The 19,458-nt window shown below is 41.1% G+C and overlaps 1 protein-coding gene across 1 annotated transcript in view; it reads right to left on the bottom strand.

Annotated features, from left to right (window-relative positions):
* The window catches only part of ANKRD33B (ankyrin repeat domain 33B), a 105,120-nt gene that overhangs the window by 43,502 nt on the left and 42,160 nt on the right, over positions 1 to 19,458 (bottom strand). The window contains exon 2 of the mRNA XM_019521108.1: positions 5,534 to 5,663. Within this exon, the coding sequence (XP_019376653.1) occupies positions 5,534 to 5,663 (130 nt within the window). The remainder of the gene's footprint in view (positions 1 to 5,533; positions 5,664 to 19,458) is intronic.

Raw genomic sequence — 19,458 nt, 5'->3', positions numbered from 1 at the left:
CTTACTCCACAGCAGGATAGTACTTGTAAATACATGTACTTGGTTTTCAACTCTCTGCCAATCAGGGGCAAGTAGCAGGGCCCCTCCACAATCAGCAGTTGGGGGTAAGCAAGGGAAACTACCACTTCTAGGTTTTGCCTAGGAGACCAAGTTTTATGAGCAATGCTTAGTGAATGTGTGAACCAAATCCCAAAGAACTGCTCTTCTACTAGCACCCTCTTGAGATGCCAGTGAAGCAGCAATATGTATATGCAGCAAACTCTAATTATAGGTCAAAACCAGCACTTTGAAATTTGCCTGGAAAGTAGGGGTACAGCTGGGCAAGACCATGCTTGGAGCAGTCACTGACACACAGGGCAGTACCAGCTCCTACCATACTGGATGTTAGGGCTGTGTGAAATTTCACCAGGTGCTTCATTTCAAAGCTGTTTCAGTGTGTTTTAAGCTCAAAACAGTGAAATTGAAATGAAACAAAAGCCTTCAAAACAGCTTTGAAATTAAATGAGGGTACTTGAGACATTTTGAAAATTTCAAAACGTTTCGAGTTTCAAAGCCCGGCTTACTTGGCTTCAGCACTGGTCCCAGCCAGCAGCGGCAGCCTGCTGTCATCCATTGTGCAGATCCAGGGGCTGCACCCCCTGGGAGGAGTCTGGCACAGCCCCACAGACCTTCCAGGAGTGTGGGCCCCTGGATCTGCACGCCAAATGACAGGAGGCTGCTTCCTGGGATTGGAGCTGGGCACAGCCCACACCCAGCACTGGGAAGATAGCTGCTGCTGCTGGCGCCAGGCAACAGCAGCAGCCTCCTGTCATCCTGCATGTAGATCTGGAGGCCTGCACCCCGGGAGGGCTGTGGGGCTGAGCTCCGTGGGGCTGGCGGAGCCATGCAGAGTGTAATCCAGTGGCAGGAGATGGGAAAGAGCAAGGGCTGTGCTCCACCAGCCCCCCGGAGCTCAGCCCAGTGGCAGGAGGCAGGGGAGAGCCACTGTCCAGGGCTGCGCTCGGGAGAGTGCACTCCAAGTGGCTCCACCACTGGCTCTCCACTGCCTTCCATGGCCAGACTCAGTTCCATGGGGCTGAGGAGTCTCCAGCCACCAGGCTGTGCTCACCAAGGCTGTGCTCCAAGCAGCTCTGCAGCCCCATGGAGGTAAGCCCAGCGGTGGGAGGCAAAGGAGAACCACTGGCCAGGGCTGCACTCGGACCAAGGGTTGCACTCCAAGTAGCTCCACCACTGACTCTCTGCCATCCCTGTCAGAAAGTGGGTCACTGCATCCTGCACCTGCTGCAGCTTCCAGACCTACACAGAAGACATTTCAATAGACAAGACTTAAAGTTATGAAGCCACAGATGATCGTGGCCAGATATGAATCTGAAAGAAGACTGCAGCCTTCTCACTAGCTGAAGTTGGTGAAAGGCACTCCTAGCCCCTGCTGCCATCTGAAGATCTAGGTGCAAAATAGGATCCAGGAATATTCCAATGCTGTGAATCTGAGTAACAAGAGGAGGTTGACCTCCATCACTATCAGGTGTCCCAATCCCCCTCAATTCAAGCAGTTTGCCCATGAGCATCACCTCTGGCTTGCCTAGATTCAGTTTCAATTGGTTCACCCACATCCAATCCCGAAATGCAGCCAGGAAAAGGACAGAGACTCTGGAGACTGGGAAAGGAAAGAGAGAGACTCTGGAGACTCAGTCAGAAGAGAAGGAAAAATAGATCTGGGTACCATCAGCCTAGTGATGGCACCTTAGTCCATATCTTCACACAATCTCAATCAGCAGCCTCATGTACACTTTGAACATAAGCCAGAAATGAGAGATGGGCAGGGTTGGATCTGGAAGGGTTGGGAGAGCGCAGCGATGCAGTAGCACCCATCCCCGCCTCCCCTTGGACTCTTGGTGCATCCAAAGTTTAAAACCAACTGCCTCACAGTGACAGCAGCATTTTTATTCAGGCAGCAGTGAGGGATTTACTTGGCTTCAAGGGTTATTATAATCTACCTAATTCCTTCTAAACTCTTCATTCAACAGGTGATAACAATGCTCTTTCCTTTTTTTAACAATCCACAAATCAAGCAACCTTTTTTTCTGTAATTCTGCTGTTTGTTATCTGTTCCTCCTTGTGCAGCTCCTATTTCACAGCCACGCAGACTTTTTTTTTTTACTTTAGCTAAAAATATTATTTCAGGTGTGGAAACAATAACAGATAAACATTAAGTGAGGTATAGAAATAATTTCAATGAAGCATTGGATGTACTATCAAGAATCTCAAGGAGGCCAGATTTTGTTTTATTTATCTGAAAGATATGTACATTTAATTCTAATGGCAACAGGACTGAGGAAACATCATCTTTGGATTACTTTTTGCCTAGCTGGTTGTGCTGTCATACATTTTATATAATAGAGAAAATGAATTCACATTCCAATAAAGTCATATTTATTTTTGCTTTGATCTTGAACTGAATAATATAGCCCTCAACCCCTAGCATATTAATGAAGCCTCTAGTTTCTTTTTACCCAGAGAAAAATGTTCATTGTTTTATGTGATGATGCACCACACCATCTGCACCCCTCTTTTCATAATCCTAGATTTGCCCATGGAGATGGGAGGTTTGCTGGGGTACACTGATGCTCTTACTGGTACTGACATGTCTGGCATGCCTGGCTGGTGAGTTTTACTAACCTCAGCAGGATTGAACTGATTGCCAGATTTGGGTTCAGGAAGGAAATTTCCCAGGCCAGACTGGCGATAAATGCTTTTATTTGGTTTGGTGATGGGGTTGTCTATTTGTTTGTCTGCTTGCTTTTCTCTGAATACAGGGCAGGGTTCACTTCCTAGGATCATCTAGCCATATATTACCTAACAAATTCCCTATCTTGGCAACTGCCCAAGACACTGGTGGCATCATGGTCTCTCTTACTTTCTCCCTGTGGCACACTGTCATTTTTTGAAGGCCTTGCTTTTTTTTTTTTGTCTTTAAAGATCCTAAATTGCTATTGGCCAGTGCCTTTGGGCTGTGATGTGTAGGAAAGGTCAGAGGGGATGTTCTTGTGGACTGTTTTGGACTAAGTATCTATTACATGGTTGCCTGCAAGCACAAGGGACTGGACTTGATGACCTAGGTAGTCCTTTCCAGTCTTATGTTCCATGCAGAATCTTTGTTTTCAGTTGCCAAAAGGAGATTGTTCTAGGTTACTGTTCACAATTCAGCAATAATTAAGCAGCACCTCTACCAGTTGCAGTGCTGATCACATGACAATCTGTATTAATGCTCCGGCAGTATTTTCTGAAAATGAATAACTGCTGTTGACACTGTAGGTAAGGATTAAAATGGGGAAAATAACAGCCAAGTTCTTTGGAGTTTGCATAAGCCTCTGCTGACTAGTCATTCTCAACTGCTTTTGGGATCAATATCAAATACTGATGGACAGTGTCAAGCCAATGTCAGCACTGTGGATTAATTCTGAGCTCATTATAATGAAGTATAAAGGTCAGAGAGAACTAGCCTTAACTTTTATGGGTCAAACGGGTATTGGAACAGATAAAAACAAAGCAGGTTACAGAGCGTCTGAGCTCTCCTAACTATTATTGGAAAGCTACAGCCATCATTAGCTTGCTAAAAATAAAATGATTCTAAAAGGATTAAAACATTCTACAAGAAAGAATTATTAACACCTAGTGACTTCTTTAATACAATGTAGTCCATAATCTCCTTTGTAAGTGTAATTCAGGCAAAGCCAGACACTTATTAGCAACAAAGGGCAAATTAATTTTCATTGCTACATAAAAAAAAGAAACCTATAGATTTCTGTTTAGCTGCCAAACAAATGTTGTCATAATTAAGGCCTGAAAAATGATTGTTAGCCCACATCAGTGGTTTTTAAAACAGCAGTAAACATTTAAGAGGGATTTGATTTGGAGCACCTGTACAATGTTGTACATTAAATATAAACAAAATATAATGTAATATAACCTGATCTGTTTGCTGTTAATTATTACTGTTTTCATCACTTTGGATCTCAGATTTGCAATTTATCAATAGTAAATACAGGTTCTCCTTATTTATGTCCCAGAATTAGTTATCATCAGGCAGACACTTTCAGTGTGGTGGAATCCTATTTACTGACAGTCAGCCATGCTTTAGGCTCATGTCTGCTCCCTGTAGCCATATGCAGAGATTCTGGCTCCTTCTTTACTGCTAGAGCTGGGAAAATTGCTTTTTGCTCTGGGGTGCAGTAGCCCTAGTGCAGCTACTGTCATAAGGAAGAGAAGAGCTGGAATAGTCTTTTATCATGTGGTGTAACCCCCCCAAAACAAAACAAAACAAAACAAAAACCCCTCAGCCAAACAAAAAAACAAGCCCACCTAACATGATGTCAGGGAAAAGGGTACTGATAAATGTTTTTTCCCCTCATCCAGGTGTTGGGAATGGGAGGAATTTTTGACCCAGTCTTCAGCCTTTGGTTGACAGCTTTTCATATCTAGCAACAAAGTTTGAGGCATGGGATCTCCCTGGATGCCATTCAGTGGGGAGTAGCTGAATATAGAATATCTCATTTCTAGGCTGGCATTTTGGGGAGGAGTGCTACTTCCCTATACCTCTTCCAACACGCCTACTGCCACAAGTGTGCCATGGATTCTGTATGCGGGATGGGGAGAAGGTTTGGCAGCTACTTACTTATGTCATAACTGCCTTTGAGGATTAGGCTGGAGGATCTGGCTAGATAACTGCAGTCCAAAGCCTGGTGGGGTAGGGGAGCTATTTTCAGCTGCACACTACACACAAAGGAAGAGCCAACATTTGGCCAGTGCATACAGACCTTTTTCATCTCTCGTGAATCTCGTGTTTCAGGCACTTTGTTTCTATGGGCACTTTGTGTCTACTTACAGTTCAACACTACAGCAGCCTTCAGTTATAATAAAAATGTACTGATAGTAGATCGTAAATATGCACACAGGCTCAGCCATGGATTTGTAGAGGGTGTGGGATTGTGCTCGTCTAAATATATTTCTGATTCTTAATTGGGAATGGCTGAATAATATATTTGCAACAAAATACTTTGAGCTATCAGATAGTTCTTTATTTTCCCATAGTCAGCAACTACTGAGGGCCCCTCAAGGTACGGTACAATATGTGAGAAAGCTATAGCTCTGAACACACCATCCCTGTGTACAATTGCTAGTATACTCTGTTAGCAGTAGCATGATCAGCTGTTTGTAATGGAAAGGAAAAGGCAGAAAAAAATGCAGGATTTTAAATTTGTTATTTATTTTTAAATTAAATTATTAAAACCCTTTATTAAGAATCAACTAATGGTTTGCCCTTGTATATCCCACTCAAATGTTGTTTGCAATGAACTAGTAAAATTTTTATGAGAGCTTTCCTTTGGAATGGATTTACCGGAATTATTTTATACAGTCCTTGACTTGTAAAAAAACAACAACCCTAGAAGTACTTTATTTCAGAAGTAATGCCACAACAAACATGCTGCTTTTTAACAGAGTATACAAAGGTGATACAAAAAGAAAATATTACCTGCTTGTGCAGCTGTTATTAGAGCTGTGTTCCCTTCATTGTCTTGCCAGTTTACATCAAGATGAGGGCACTGTGCTAAGGCTATTACAATATCCACAAAACCTTGGTAGCAGGCAACAATAAGGCCATTCTGCAAATAATAAAATAGTAGGTAGTTAAGAATAAGCAAACTCAGAGCAAGGCATCAATGAAATACTGTATTGATGAAACAGCATAAGTTGCACAATATATAAGTGTAGAGCCAGTACAATAAGGCAATTTGGATTAGGCGTTCTGAGTTTCTACAAAGTTTGGTATATGTTGTTACATCTGGAGGTCTTATTCAGGCCAACATTTTTAGGGCCACAGAAATCCTAGAGCTACTCATACTACAAGGAGTGCTCTCTGCAGCATGTCCCAAGAGTGCATAACACTGCGGGGGGCGGAGAACTGATGAGAGTATAACTGTGTCCTCCAAAAGCCAGCAGTGAAAGAATGTACTGTAGGCACATTCTTCTAAAGAAGTGATTTAGAAGAATCCTAAGCACCCTAAGATCCTTTCAAGGACGATGCAGGGTGCCTTACAATGTGAATCATGTCTGTACCCTTAGCAGTACTAACAAGGCAAACCCAGAGATTTCAAATAGAAACCCAGTGTGTCAAAAACATTCTGACCTGTTCTGATCTTTCTGCACTTTTTGCAAAGCAGGGTTGGCTATTTTTCTGTAGTCAGAAAACAAGTGGAAACTATGAACTGGCATTTTTGAGGAGTGCCTTGAGTCTATCAAAGGTTATATCAAGTTTATCAATAGTATTTTGCTTCTAAAAATGTTGAGAGGCATTCCTTTAAAAGCAACAGTGGGCAAAATATGGCCTGTGAGCCGGATCCAGCCCATGGAGCAATCTTACCTGACCCATAATGGGTACTTTGACCCCGCCCAGCCCAGGTGTGGGGGCAGCCCAGGCTGTGGTACATACAGCAAGTTCTGCTGCCCCTGGGTGTGCAATGGGGCTGAGGTGGCACAGCAGCCACACTCCATTTCTCAGCAGCCACAGCAGTGGTGGCTCCCTACAGCTGCTGCTGCTGGACTCAGGCCCATCTGCCCAGCACCCACCACTGGGGGCAGGATCCGTGCAGGCAGGGCATGCAGTTGGGCAGCTGGGACGGGGTGTGAGCCAGCGAAGAGCAGCATCTGGGAGCAAAACAGGCAGATGGGGCTGGGAAGACCCCAAGATCTTGGGGTGGTGACAGTGTGGGGCCGTGGCCAAGTCGTGATCCACTGCCTGCAACAGGCACCCGGGTAGGAGAGTCCGGGGAGTGGATAGTGTCTCCATCCCAGCCTGGCCCCACACTGTTACCACCCCATGATCCCAACCCCATATGCAGCTCTCTGCCTGGCCACGTGCCCTACCCACACAGCTCTTGGCCCTGGACTGGGATACAACATGCGGCCAGGCAGGGAGCTGCATCCAGGGCTGGGATCTTGAGGCAGTGACATCACAGGGCTGGGGCAGAGCCATGATCCATTCCCTGAATACCCCTGCCTGCAGAGCCCATGCCAATCACGGGCACGCGGGCAGCAGATCATGGCTTGGGCCTGCTCCTGGCCTCCCATTGTCACTGCCCCGCGACCCTGCCCTGTGATCCTGGCTTCACCCACCCATCCTGCTCCCGAACATTGCTCCCCATGTGCCCATGTCCCCCATCCAACATAGGAGTTTTGGTGACTCGTTGTACAAGGGACAGAGCTGACACAGCCCATGACAGCCCAACAAAACCCCCTATGTAGCGCATGGGTCTAAATAGTTGTTCACTCTTCCTCTAAAGGTATTGTTGTGTGTAACATGCATTACTGACATAAATGACAAATGTCAACGTTAAGTCTATTTGAAGAGTTGGTGGATTACATTTGGGTTGTTATTCTTTTAATTTAAATGGCTTAATTTTTAAAAAACCCACAACTGCTGATAATATATATTCTAAAAATACTAAATGATCTCAAACAACCCTAAATGACATGGAAAATGTAACCCATAGTGCTCCCTTACCTACCATTTACAAACAGATAGGCAAGAGAAGCAAGGCTTTTTGTGGTTTCTTTTATTGGACCAATTGTTTAGTTGGGAGATTGTCAGACATGTTTTTGGGCCTCAAGTGCCCTTCCTCAGGTTGTAGGCAATATTTTTTCTAGTGTAGCTAGCTCATAAGCACACTTTTCAATTATTCAGCAATCAGAAGACAACAGAAATTCAGAGACATTTCTGCAACCACAAAGACTAATATTAAAAGATTGACTAGTGGGCTAAGAAAATTGTAAGGTTTTGACTTTAATTCAGGAAAGTCAGATTTAACGTGTCTATTGCACACTACCCTCTCTGTCTTTATAGTTACTACAATGTGATGGGATGTACATGATATTCTCACATGGTAGTAGACAATGCATCATGCCATTGGGCAAATGATTATTTTATAAATATGCTCCAGCTATATGCAACCATATAAATATTTTGTATCCAAATCATAGTAAGTTAGCAGCTGTTATTACACAGCAGGCTGAACACCACAAGTTCCAAGAACATGGAGCAATATTTCATTTGGCCATTTAAAAAGAATGTTTTTGTCCAGTGGGTAGTTTTAAGTTCATAATACCTGTGGCTAATTTGAAATATTTAAAATATCATTTTGCAACTAACTTTTATCCTACTATAAATAAATAGATTGCTTTAAAAAGTCCCAACTGAATGTTTTTGAGGACAACTGAAAGTTATGTGAAATCTCCAGGAGGAATGAGGTAGGAATTGCACCTGACCAACCAAATTTGACCTCAGCATTGTTTCACTCAAAAGCAAGGAAAAACTGCTCCCATGAAATATAAAAATAGTCTTGCCATTGATTAAATGGAACCAATGGACTTAATCCAAAACATTTCACTTGCCCATTAAAATTTTTTTAAAGTCTCATTTTTTCAGGATTACTTTTATAGCCCACTATGAATGCATTCACACTACCCCGCTGAATGCAAAATAAGAGAAAGGAGGTTTGGAGGGTGTAAGGTCAAAGGTTCTTCTGAGCCTAGTGACTAATGGGAAGTGCATGGTTAACGTGTGCCAGTTTCTTCAGTCAGTGGCATCCAAGGGCATGATGTGGTCAGTTTTTTCTTTCCCAACTTGAACAGGCAGGATTTTATTTACTGGTGCATCAGCCGGGGGTCATCCTTGGCACCACCACACCTCCAGAAAAAGGCCACATCTCCAATGCCATAACAAGCTGCCTTAATCACTCTGATACCATGCCCTACAACCAAAAGGGCTTAGTGAAGTTCAGTGGCTTCTCCCACTACCATTATAAGTACTTAGGAGTGCTGGCTGTGATCTCAGAAAAATCTAACATCTCAACAACAACAGGATGGCAACAAATAGTGCTCACTTCTCTGGTCCATTTTGCCTGGATAGAAAGTACCAGAGGAGACTTGTTAAATAATTTATGACCACCAAATTATTAGAAAAATCGAAGCTAACTGGATTTTAAAAAATGAACCCAACAGCATGGCAAACACAAACCTCATAATTTTTTTTTTCTGTTCAAAGGGTCAGCATAGTTCCACTTGACTCCTGTCTGGTCCCTACATAATCTGAGGGTTGTCAACATTAGCAGGGTCTCCCTTAACTCCAGCTGGTTAATGGTCAAAAAGCCCAAGGAAAATGCCCTTATAGTAATCCCTTGGGCTACAATCCTTTAGGGACAGGGCAAGCAGAGTAATGGAGTGAAGTAAATACAGGTTTCCCTCATTTTATACAGGTTCTGTATGTGTGAATTCACTCTTATGTGATGACACTTTTTATACCAAAAATTTGTTATATGCAAGGTAAATTCACTATTATGCGATTGGTGTGGTGGAAACCCACAGTCAGCTGCTTTGTGCAGCGCATTGTGGAAGTGACATACAACAAAATATAGCCTATGTGGATCTGTGCTCCTCACTTGTTGTCTGCGACATGCGTTTCTGTAGTCGCCATTCCCATCATGGTAACATTCATCACCACCCTGTGCTTGTGTGTACTGTCTGCTGTTGGTGAATACCAAAAATGTCTTGTAAAAGTGGTAGAAATGGGTCTGGGGGTCAGTATAGTCGAGGTCTTGGAACGTATCCTTATTTGTTACATTGTAAAGTGGGTTCCCTTTATGCAAATTTGAGTTATGCACTGTTTTCCAGGAACACACGTACAGCATAAAGCAAGGGAAGCCTGTACTGACCATTAATGTGTATTTTCTTTCTTTGAACAAAGTGAAACCAGTAGCAGGGACACCACCTGATCTATAGATGCTTTTCATGAATTACAAATCTCTGAAGTTATACATTTTTCATAGCTATTGGTCCAAATTAGCTTGTAAAGGTCTATAGAGACCATCTCTAATCTTTTTATTTTTTATTTTTTTACTAAAAAAACAATACTGAATCTATTCAAATATAAGGTTTTCCCCCCAGTCACCATGGGGAAAAAAACTCTTCATCTTATAACTGCATACAAGGAAACTACGTTAAATACATTGTCTATCATTAAACTGCTGCCAAAAAACAGCATGTGCTCAGTAACAGAACTCAACTCTGCAGTTGAGTAAATGCAGCCAACACTGAGGATAGGTTAGTGTAGCTCAACTGAATAAAATATATGCTAGTGTCTATTGCATGCAGTCTCCCTCAACACCAACTCTTTTTCAAGTCAGGTGATCACTACATGGAATACATTTTTATATTCTTTTCACTCCCACAGCTGAGCTGCACCTTTCTTTCCCATTTCCAGTCATTGCTGTTTGTTTACTTGCCTTAAATGTCTGGCAAAGGTCACCAAGTGGGGTCCCAAACAGTTCATCCAGCATCCCTCAATCACCCCCTCTCTCAGCCTGTCATATGTGATTAGTGTGGTCACACCTCCATGAGGTGGAGCTGGACCATGTTGCCCTGCACCTCATCTGCATATACATTTTTGGAGATCCCAGGACTCGTGGCAAGAACACCCATTTCTTGTCATGAGTGTGGGGGCACTCATTAGCATGTGGATCCTTTGTGTGTGTGTGTGGGGGGGGTGTATCTGGAGTACAACACATACTGAACAGTGCTGAGCTGTGGGGTCAGCATGGCTTGAAACACTGTTAACTCCTTTGGGGCCCAGACCACTGAATTATATAGTAAATCTTGAGCCTTTTGGTTTTGGACTGATCATGTATAAATACAAAAGTGCTGCTTAAAAGTGTGTTTGTGGAGTACCTGTGCAAAAAGCATGTAGCATTTTCAAAAAGAAAAAAATGCCTCAATTCTAAATGAACTAAATCTATGGGTACCTGTAGTAATGTGCCTATATGCAAATTTTGCTCCTCTCTTCTATATGTTCAGGGAGAGCAGGGTTTGACAGTAAGGAGGGTGGAAGAAGTTGGCAGGGGAGCAGAGGACATGAGGGCTACCAGATCATCTAGTGATAGAGGGGCATATTCAAGGCAAATATCCAATAATTGCATTCTATTGCTTGAAAATTTTAACAAATGTATACATTGTCTATATACAGAATCTAATTATTGGGGGTGGTCAGCTTATATTCAGGATCATCTTATAGTCAACCAAATATGGTAGGTCACATCTTCAGCTGGTATAAATTCACATAATTCAAGTTAATTTAGTGATGTTTTGACAATTACACATGTTGAAGGCCTGTCCCACTGAATCCACCAAGAAGAAAGCAGGCTAGCAGGTGCATCTCAGAAGTGTTTCTCAGACACAGGACTTCCTAAGGTTAGCTGTAGGGTGATGTATGTTATACAATTCTCTTGCTGTGTGTCCTAATGGAAACCTGTATCTGAGCAATCATCAGATCACATCTGGTCTTAAAATTTACCCAGTCTCCAACTAACCATAATCCAATCCAAGCAGATATGTCCATGTTTCTAAAATGCTATTACTAAAGCAGTCTCCCCCCCCACCCCCCTTGGACTACTCTCAACACAGACCCTACTGGGTGATAAAAATACAGCTTCCTTGACATGGTATTTCCATTACAACAAGGTTGCTAGCTCAAATCATCAGTGGGTGTTTCAGTTTCCTCTTCCCTTTACATTCTGGGCACTCCTTTCTGTTCAGGTAACAAACAGCTTCATTAAGATACAGATACAATGTGTAATCTCTTTGATCATACATAGACCATAAAATTTCCCAATTACACCTTTGAATAAAATTGTTATTCTGATTTATTTTCTACACAATTCGTCCTTCCACCCAATCTTTAACAAAGCTTGGTATTTCTTGATAAAGTATTTTTCAATTTCCTTTGAGTTAATGTGCAATACTTCAAAGCATTCATTTGAAACTGGGTAGGGGATCCTGTTAGATAAACACATCCTTATCTTCATACAACTTCAGGTAATACTTACCAAAAGGCAGTTTTCCTCCTAGTGAGGCTGTCCAGGCTAACTTAAAAATTATTGCTCTCTTTGCCCTTAACATTACTATATTCCTTTAATAATTACTTCTCATTGAATGCTCAGGAATTAAATCTCACAACTCCAAACCTCTACATAAAAGAAATACAATCTGACTGAGTGGAAAAAAAATTAAACATTAATGACATTGCAAAATAAATGTACAAAAGCTTAGAAATTAGGAAGTGAGTTGTTTTATTTTCAGAAGAAACAGCTATGTATCACTCTTAATTTCATGGTATTTTTAACAGTGTAGTTCTTTTCAATGGGTAAACCTTTTACTGATTCACTCTGTATTTAAAGTTTCAACTGTACAGCAGAATAACAAAATACTTCAGGGCATCTCAGAAAAAAAATCTCCACTTGGAGACAACTTTACCCTTATATTTTTGGGAAGGTTACTGCCTTACTGCATTTTGAGACTTTCCTCTTCTTTTTAACACCTTCTAAGAAAAGTTTCTTTGGCGGGCAGAACAGGACCCATGTACTACCACATGTGCATTAAAATCAATGGCAAGTCTGACTTCACTGGAAACTGCAGCAGGTTCTAAAGCGGGGCTCCAGATGCAATACATCTCTCCTGTCACCTGCAAGGAGTTTGCTGATGAACTTCCAGGTTTAGATTAACTGAGTTCAGATACACATTGAGAAAGATATTACAGGTTTAACTCAAAGGCTAAACCTCATAAGACCAAATAAAAACAGTAGACAGTACATCTTTCATTCAATTTTGACTTTTACATTGCAGAGAAGTGAGTTTAACTGCAAACTTTCTTCAAAGTATCCTTGGTGTAAATGGCATAACTTTACTAAATACATTTGAAATATGCTCATTTTCAGTAGCTGAAGATATGTCCTTAATAAAAATTCAGAAAAACATTTAGGGGAGTAATCCCTGAGCTTCAGAAACATTAAATAGGTGGCTTTACTGTTAACGTCATTTAACACCTAGACCAGGGACAGAAGTTGGAAGTCCATGTACTTTGTGGTCTCAAGGTGACTTAGTCTGATCCATCAAAATCATTGTAGCCTATTGCAGCCTTCAGCAAAAAGCCTAAGGCCAGAGTCAGAAGTAGAAGAGAAGATGCAAAAACTGTCTAGGACACTCAGCAAATCACTAATTAAAATTTTACAGAAGTCAGCAGCATTAGTCATGAGAGACCACAGCATCTTGAAAGGCTGTTTTAACATTTAAAACAATGAATATGGCTAACAGATGTCATGATCAGCTTAAAACTGTTTTAATAGTGCCAATGAGAAATATAACTGACACAAAATTGCTGCCCAGCAAACCATTTCTTGGGGCTATTAATAAGGCAAAAAGATAGGGCTGCCTATCCTAATCCACAATAACATACAATTCTGCCCAAGAAGTCATTAGAAAGCAATTAAAACAGGCTGTGGTCCTAGCAAAAGGTTCCTGGTAGGTAGCTATGGAGTCTGACCCCATCTTGTTTTCTATACAACAGACGCAGAGCTTTCCCTTGCTGCCTCATTAACACTACATTTACACTGAGCTCAAGGAAGCATCCACAGAGACAAGAACACAGCTTGCTTATATCTCTGCCCGTTCAGGCCTCTGTCTCAGGTGAAAACAAATAAGAAAAACACCTGTAATCACAACCCTCCTCAATGTTTAGGCATATACTATTAGAGTGGCTCTTCACAAACACTCCCCAGCCTGCAGAGTTAAGGAAGTTAAGGCTAGTTCCAATCCCAAAAGCATTCCTGTGACCACAGGAGGTAGTCTTAGTAGGCAGTAGCCACTGGAGGTGGAAACTATCAGTGCTGCTGTCTGACCACCAATGAGTAAAGGAGACCACTAATAAGCTGTGCCAGATTTAGGTAGGGGAGGGAGCCAGTGAGGAGCTTGATTTCTCTCCCTCTGGCTGTCCTATCCTCACAGGAAGAGGGAGGAGGAGTCCTTTCCCAACAGCTCTGAAGACAGTACTTGGAAGATAGCTACTCTCTTCCTCTTACTAGAGGAAAGATAGTATTGGGAGGCAACAGATGTTTCCTAATGATGATCCTAGGGGAAGCAGGAGACAGACAGCTTAGCAATGGGATACCAAAAACGAAAGGAAGAGGGAAACAAAGTTGTTGGAAGGCATAGCGGGGTATCAGGAATAGGGAGCATAAGTACTGACATAAGAGAATAAGGGAATACAACATAGGTATTGACATAAAGGAATACTAGCCTAATTCAGAGGTTAGTAGAGAATAGATAGGGGGACCAAGGAGCCCAGAATGAAAGCAGTATAGGGCAAATGCAAAGGATGGACAAGGTGCAGGGAGAACACTGGGGTAGATTAAGAAAGAGTAATCAGAATGCCATGGGCCTGCACATGCCATGGACACAAACATACATGGAGATACAGGCACTAACACTAAGATAATTTAAACATATAATTTAAATACATGCATATTGATACTAATATATAATAGGCTTAGAAAACATAATATTTACCTATTTTAGGTGGGCTTTATTTCACTTGAGACTGGGAGAATACTGCTTGTATAAAAGTACATTCAAAACTGTTCAGCAGTATGGAACAGTGTACCTAGTTTAGTAGATTATAATAAAGGATTTTTACGTTGGGGGAATATTATATACATTAGATTTTATGTTAACAATTATATAGGCAATATTACTTGTGCATCACATAATTATAGAAAATGAAGAAATTGCAAGAAATACCACAGGATCAATTATGAACCCAAGGTGAACAACAAAGCAAAAGAGAGAAGCCGTAAAATGATTTTAGCTTTCCAGAAAGTCTCTTCAGACATTAATTTTTTTCTCCAAGATGGCAAAAATGAAAGTAAATTAATTTAGCATTTCACTATTTGCTTGGGACAAATAAGGTGTTTGGCAGAAGAATAAAATACCATTAGGTTGCTGGAGGCATCTTAGTAAAACACTAGCAAAAGGCATTTGAGCCTAGACTGCTAAGCTTGTGTGACCGTTTTATGGTAGCTGTAATTAAGCAAATAGGTAATTTTACTGAATTAAACAATGATGAACTTAAACAGTGTATATTTCAGATAGAATTATAGGAAAAGCATTTATAAAAGTATGCAAATCCAACAGCATTTATAAGCAACAGAAATTTAAAATAGAAATAATAAGAATACTAATAGCATGCAACTTATGTTAAATCTCATCCTTGTTAATTTAGCAAATAATGGTGTCACATATTAAATTTTCAATGTTATGAGAAGCATTAAAATTTATGTCTTTTTTTATCTTAAATGACCATAATACAAAGCAAAAGCATCCAAGTGATTCTGTTCATTTCAAAAGAAATTGCCCAAGAATTATTTGATACACGGCAAATATTGTTCTCGTTAAAACTGTATAAGTCAGGAGCCACTCAAAAGTAAAAAGCAAACTTCCAAATTTGCATAACAGCAATTTAAAATAATTTAGTACTGAGCATCAGTATCTGATATTACCCAAAACGCACAAACTGAATGAAATCTTATAAACTCTATATACACTAGTAAGATAGAAGGCAGAACAACATGGCACTGTAACTGGTTTAGAGAAGCATCAGCTTTCGTAGGCAACAGCCTAGTTCTTCAGATGCTATAAATAAAGTCTCCCGTACAGTGTCACTCTTCCGTGTCTTGTGCCCAACTTGAGACTAACACAGATAACTCTCTCTCTATGCTAGTAAGAAAAACATTTGCCATTTGCTTAAAATCATATTTATAATCGGTTTCACTGATTAGGTCAGCAGAGAATGATGCAGTAATTATCCAGATCATCAGTCCCGGAAGAAAGGTTGTTTGTGCACTTCAGAAATCTGTCAGGCACATATATTTTGATAACACTTATACAAGAGAATTTAAGGTAATGGGGGGGGGTGTTAGAGTGGACACGCATGGATGCACACACACATACACGTCACACACACACCGTTGAAAAACTGACAAAAAGAATCAAGAGGTTGAACTAGTAAATTTTTGTTTGAATCAAAATATAGAAGTCAGCAGGAAGATGCTGAGTTTGCCAATGAAAGTAATCAGACAAGTGCAAAAGAGCATATTTCAGGAAGGGCTGAAGCAGCAAGGTGTAAAACATTGTGATTCTGCACAGGAACATAGTAGCCTAAAGCAGAATGTTGTTTCCAACAGTTAAGCTTAATGATGTTATCCATTCCTCTGCCTGAATAAGAAAATCACAAAAAAATGTCACCTCTACTGCAAAAAATGCCAGGTAGAAACATTACACTTTTACCAGTAGGGATGATGAAAACAAGTCTATACCCATAGCAGAAGAGAAGTTTGGCACACTTAGACTGGTTTAAAAATGGTGAAATCTAGTCTAAGATTTGCCCCCTCTGCCCCACCAAGGGCCAAATGTGCATTCTGTTTGCCACCAATCTAAACTACAATGCTTACAGAAAACCGTGTAACTTGCACTGATTCCACCTCAGGCTTTTTGAATATGCATACCTAGCCCAAGAGCTCTAAGAACTCAGACTGGAGTTTAATGCAGGTTTCATTCCATTGCGTAAAAACATGCGATAGTTTTCAGACTTTACAAAAAGTAATATACAACTCCCAGCCTCAATAAAATGAATGGGGCAGGTTCTAACCTTTGTTAGGCCCTAAAGCACTACATGCCTGTGTTGCTGAACTGATGTAAATAACTGAAAAATTTAGCCTACATATCATCTCTGCAAAAAATCCCTACCTAATCTACTGTAATCTAAATCTACTGTAATCTCTGCTAAGAATAGCTTGTCCACTTTTCTACCCTTGCAAGAGTTTACATTGCTCAACAAATAATCCAGCACCACTTGGAAAATAAATCAGATAATGGAAAAGAATGTGTTATCTGTTAATAGAGTTAATTTTATAATCATTTTGCTATTGCTAATATAGTAATATTGCTGTTGCTATTTTTTAAATAACCTCATTATCATTAATGTCATATACAAATGAAGAGGGTAGCTTTGCAGAAACTTCAAGTTTATTGAAACTAATTTCTGATTTTCATAAAAAAGCAACTAGGTGCCAAGCCACAATCCCACAAGGACATGGTTACTCCTGTTTCTTACAGATGTTCTCCCTTTTAAAAGTATTTATCTTAATGTGCTTAGGTGAGAGGTAAAATGGAAAGATTTTAGCTAATTATGAACTAGTGACTTGTAATGAGTTAACTAATATTATCAGATTCAAGGTCTGAGGAGGGAAAGGCTCCAGGGAAAACCACTTTTAGCTTCTGGAGACAGCTGGAGGTTGTTTGCTTCAGCTCCCTGGCTTGCACAATTCACTTGAAAGGGTCTCTGAGAGATGAGCTTAGATCAGAGTAAACTTTCCGCTCTGTGTGTGTTTGCACTAGTTTTATCAGTGAAGAATTTAGTATTCCTATGGTATCAACACTTCCTTGCATCTAGGATGGGAAATAATATTTGAAATAATTCATAGTGCTATCAGATGAAATCCTAAAAACTTGAGCTAATTGCTCAGGATTTTGGTGATCAGAGACTATCCTGTTTCTCTGCCCCTCTTCTTCACTTCTTTCAGCTAGTCTGTTGGCCTCACAACCATCTTTCCTTTCAGGCTACCCATACCCCCTATGAACTATGCTTGAGGAGAAACACAACTGTGAAGTCAGAAGGCAAGAGTCACATCCATGGTCCCAGTAAAGCTGCTTTGCACACATCTAGCAACCTGAAGCAGTCTTACAGCAGGCCACATGGGAAACAGGGAAATTCTCCTGATGTTAGAACAATTTTGGGGTATATGGAGCCTAAAATAGTAACTCACGGTGTCAAGGATCCTCAACTGAGCTCTACTTGGCTGAAGCTATGTACTGAGTCCTAGGTTTAATGCTTCCTCAAATGTCAGAAGGCCTTCCAAGAATGGAAATCTGGTTCCTATGGACAAAATAAGAGGCCCAACTGTCTTCTCACTCCAGCAGTGTTGTCAGCAATTAGGTTTTTGATCTTCCTGCAAATAAAACCCTTTCGTGTGCGAGAGAGAAAGCTCAGGTGGTAAATTGCATTTTTCCTAACCCTCCAACCCTCACCTGGGGTGGATTAGTAGTAGAAGGAATAAATGTGCTGGGTGTTGCGAATTATTACAATTGGTGGGAATGAAAATACTTTTGCGCACTAGCACAGAGAACCTGGCAACCACTATACCAGTGGCCAACAATTTCAATTCATGCATACATATATAGGTACATATATTATAAACATAAACTTTAGCCAGTTCTAATACTTTTCGACTACAAGAACTTTTTGGGTTTTTTGGGGTTTTTTTGCTCTTAACTTTGGTACACTTGAACTGTCTGGGCTAAAGTTTTCCACATTGGGTGTCTGATATGGGCAGAATTGTTTTGCAAAGCTTTGGTAGAAAGAGATTAGGAAAAAATACATTTTCTTCATGTTCATAATAACATTAATAAGAAAAATAATAAAGCCAGCTGTAAGAATTTGAGAGGCCCTAGTGCTTCCACATAGTTGGCCAGGGACATTTGATTAGGCATATAAGATGCCTTTACATGTGCTTTGGGGTGGGGAGGCAGGGGGTGTTAATTAGAGCAGCTCTCAGGCACTGCTCTAATTAAAACACCCATAGTGTTTCATGTATTCAGCACTCTGTGCTTCAAAACGGCAATAGGGGCATTTTAACTTGTTTGACAAGCTTTAGTTAAAGCACCCCTGCTGCCAGTTTGAAATGTAGGGACACTGAATACATGTGACACTGAATCTGCTCTGATGTGCTCTAATTAGAACCCATTGGAACAGGTGTCAGGCATGTGTATAAGCCAGCATAAGTGACAATATTGTAGTGTATTGTGACAATATTAGTAATGTCTGGAGATAAGATTGCCCAACATTCTCTACTTTTACTATCTATGTGAAAATTCACCTTATTTTGGACAAGGCTTAAGTCTTATTCTCTCCTCACTTCTCCCCTCAAAAATAAAAAACAAAAAAGTCTGTTTACCAGTGTTCACTAAGTTGTTAGAGTTTTGAGGTTCCTAGCTAAATTCTCTAAAGCACTGATTCTGAATGAGGGCGCCTTGAGATCCTTTCAAGGATGGCATCAGCCACCATGCAATGTTAGTACTTAAGGGGTGCATCTACACAAGATGCTACAGAGTGCACCCAGGACCGCAGCATGTTAACCCAAGTCAGAGCAGCCCCAGCTGACAGGGATCTGGGGGCTCAGTCTGCCAACCTGGGGCTGCTCCCTTCAGCTCAAAGTGTTGTGGAGTGGCTGGCTAGGGCACAAGGGTGCTCCAGTGCAAGGCTAACCAGCAGGCAGGCCCCTGCACTGAAGCATCCTCATGCACCAGCCAGCTATGCAAGCATCTACATGTGCACTGCCATGGAGTAAAAAGCTCAGCAGCAGAATAGTACTATCCTGCTGTGGAGTTCATTAGTTTATTCCAGCCTCAGGGGCAACATGTAGGGGGTGCACGTGCACCCCCTGAGCATGGCAGTGCACCCCC

The sequence above is a fragment of the Gavialis gangeticus genome, unplaced genomic scaffold (assembly GCF_001723915.1).
Source record: "Gavialis gangeticus isolate Ggan-Ray unplaced genomic scaffold, GavGan_comp1, whole genome shotgun sequence".
Classification (NCBI taxonomy): Eukaryota; Metazoa; Chordata; order Crocodylia; family Gavialidae; genus Gavialis; species Gavialis gangeticus.
The sequence above is the reverse complement of the archived record's forward strand: the minus strand, read 5'-3'. Positions and strand labels throughout refer to the sequence as shown.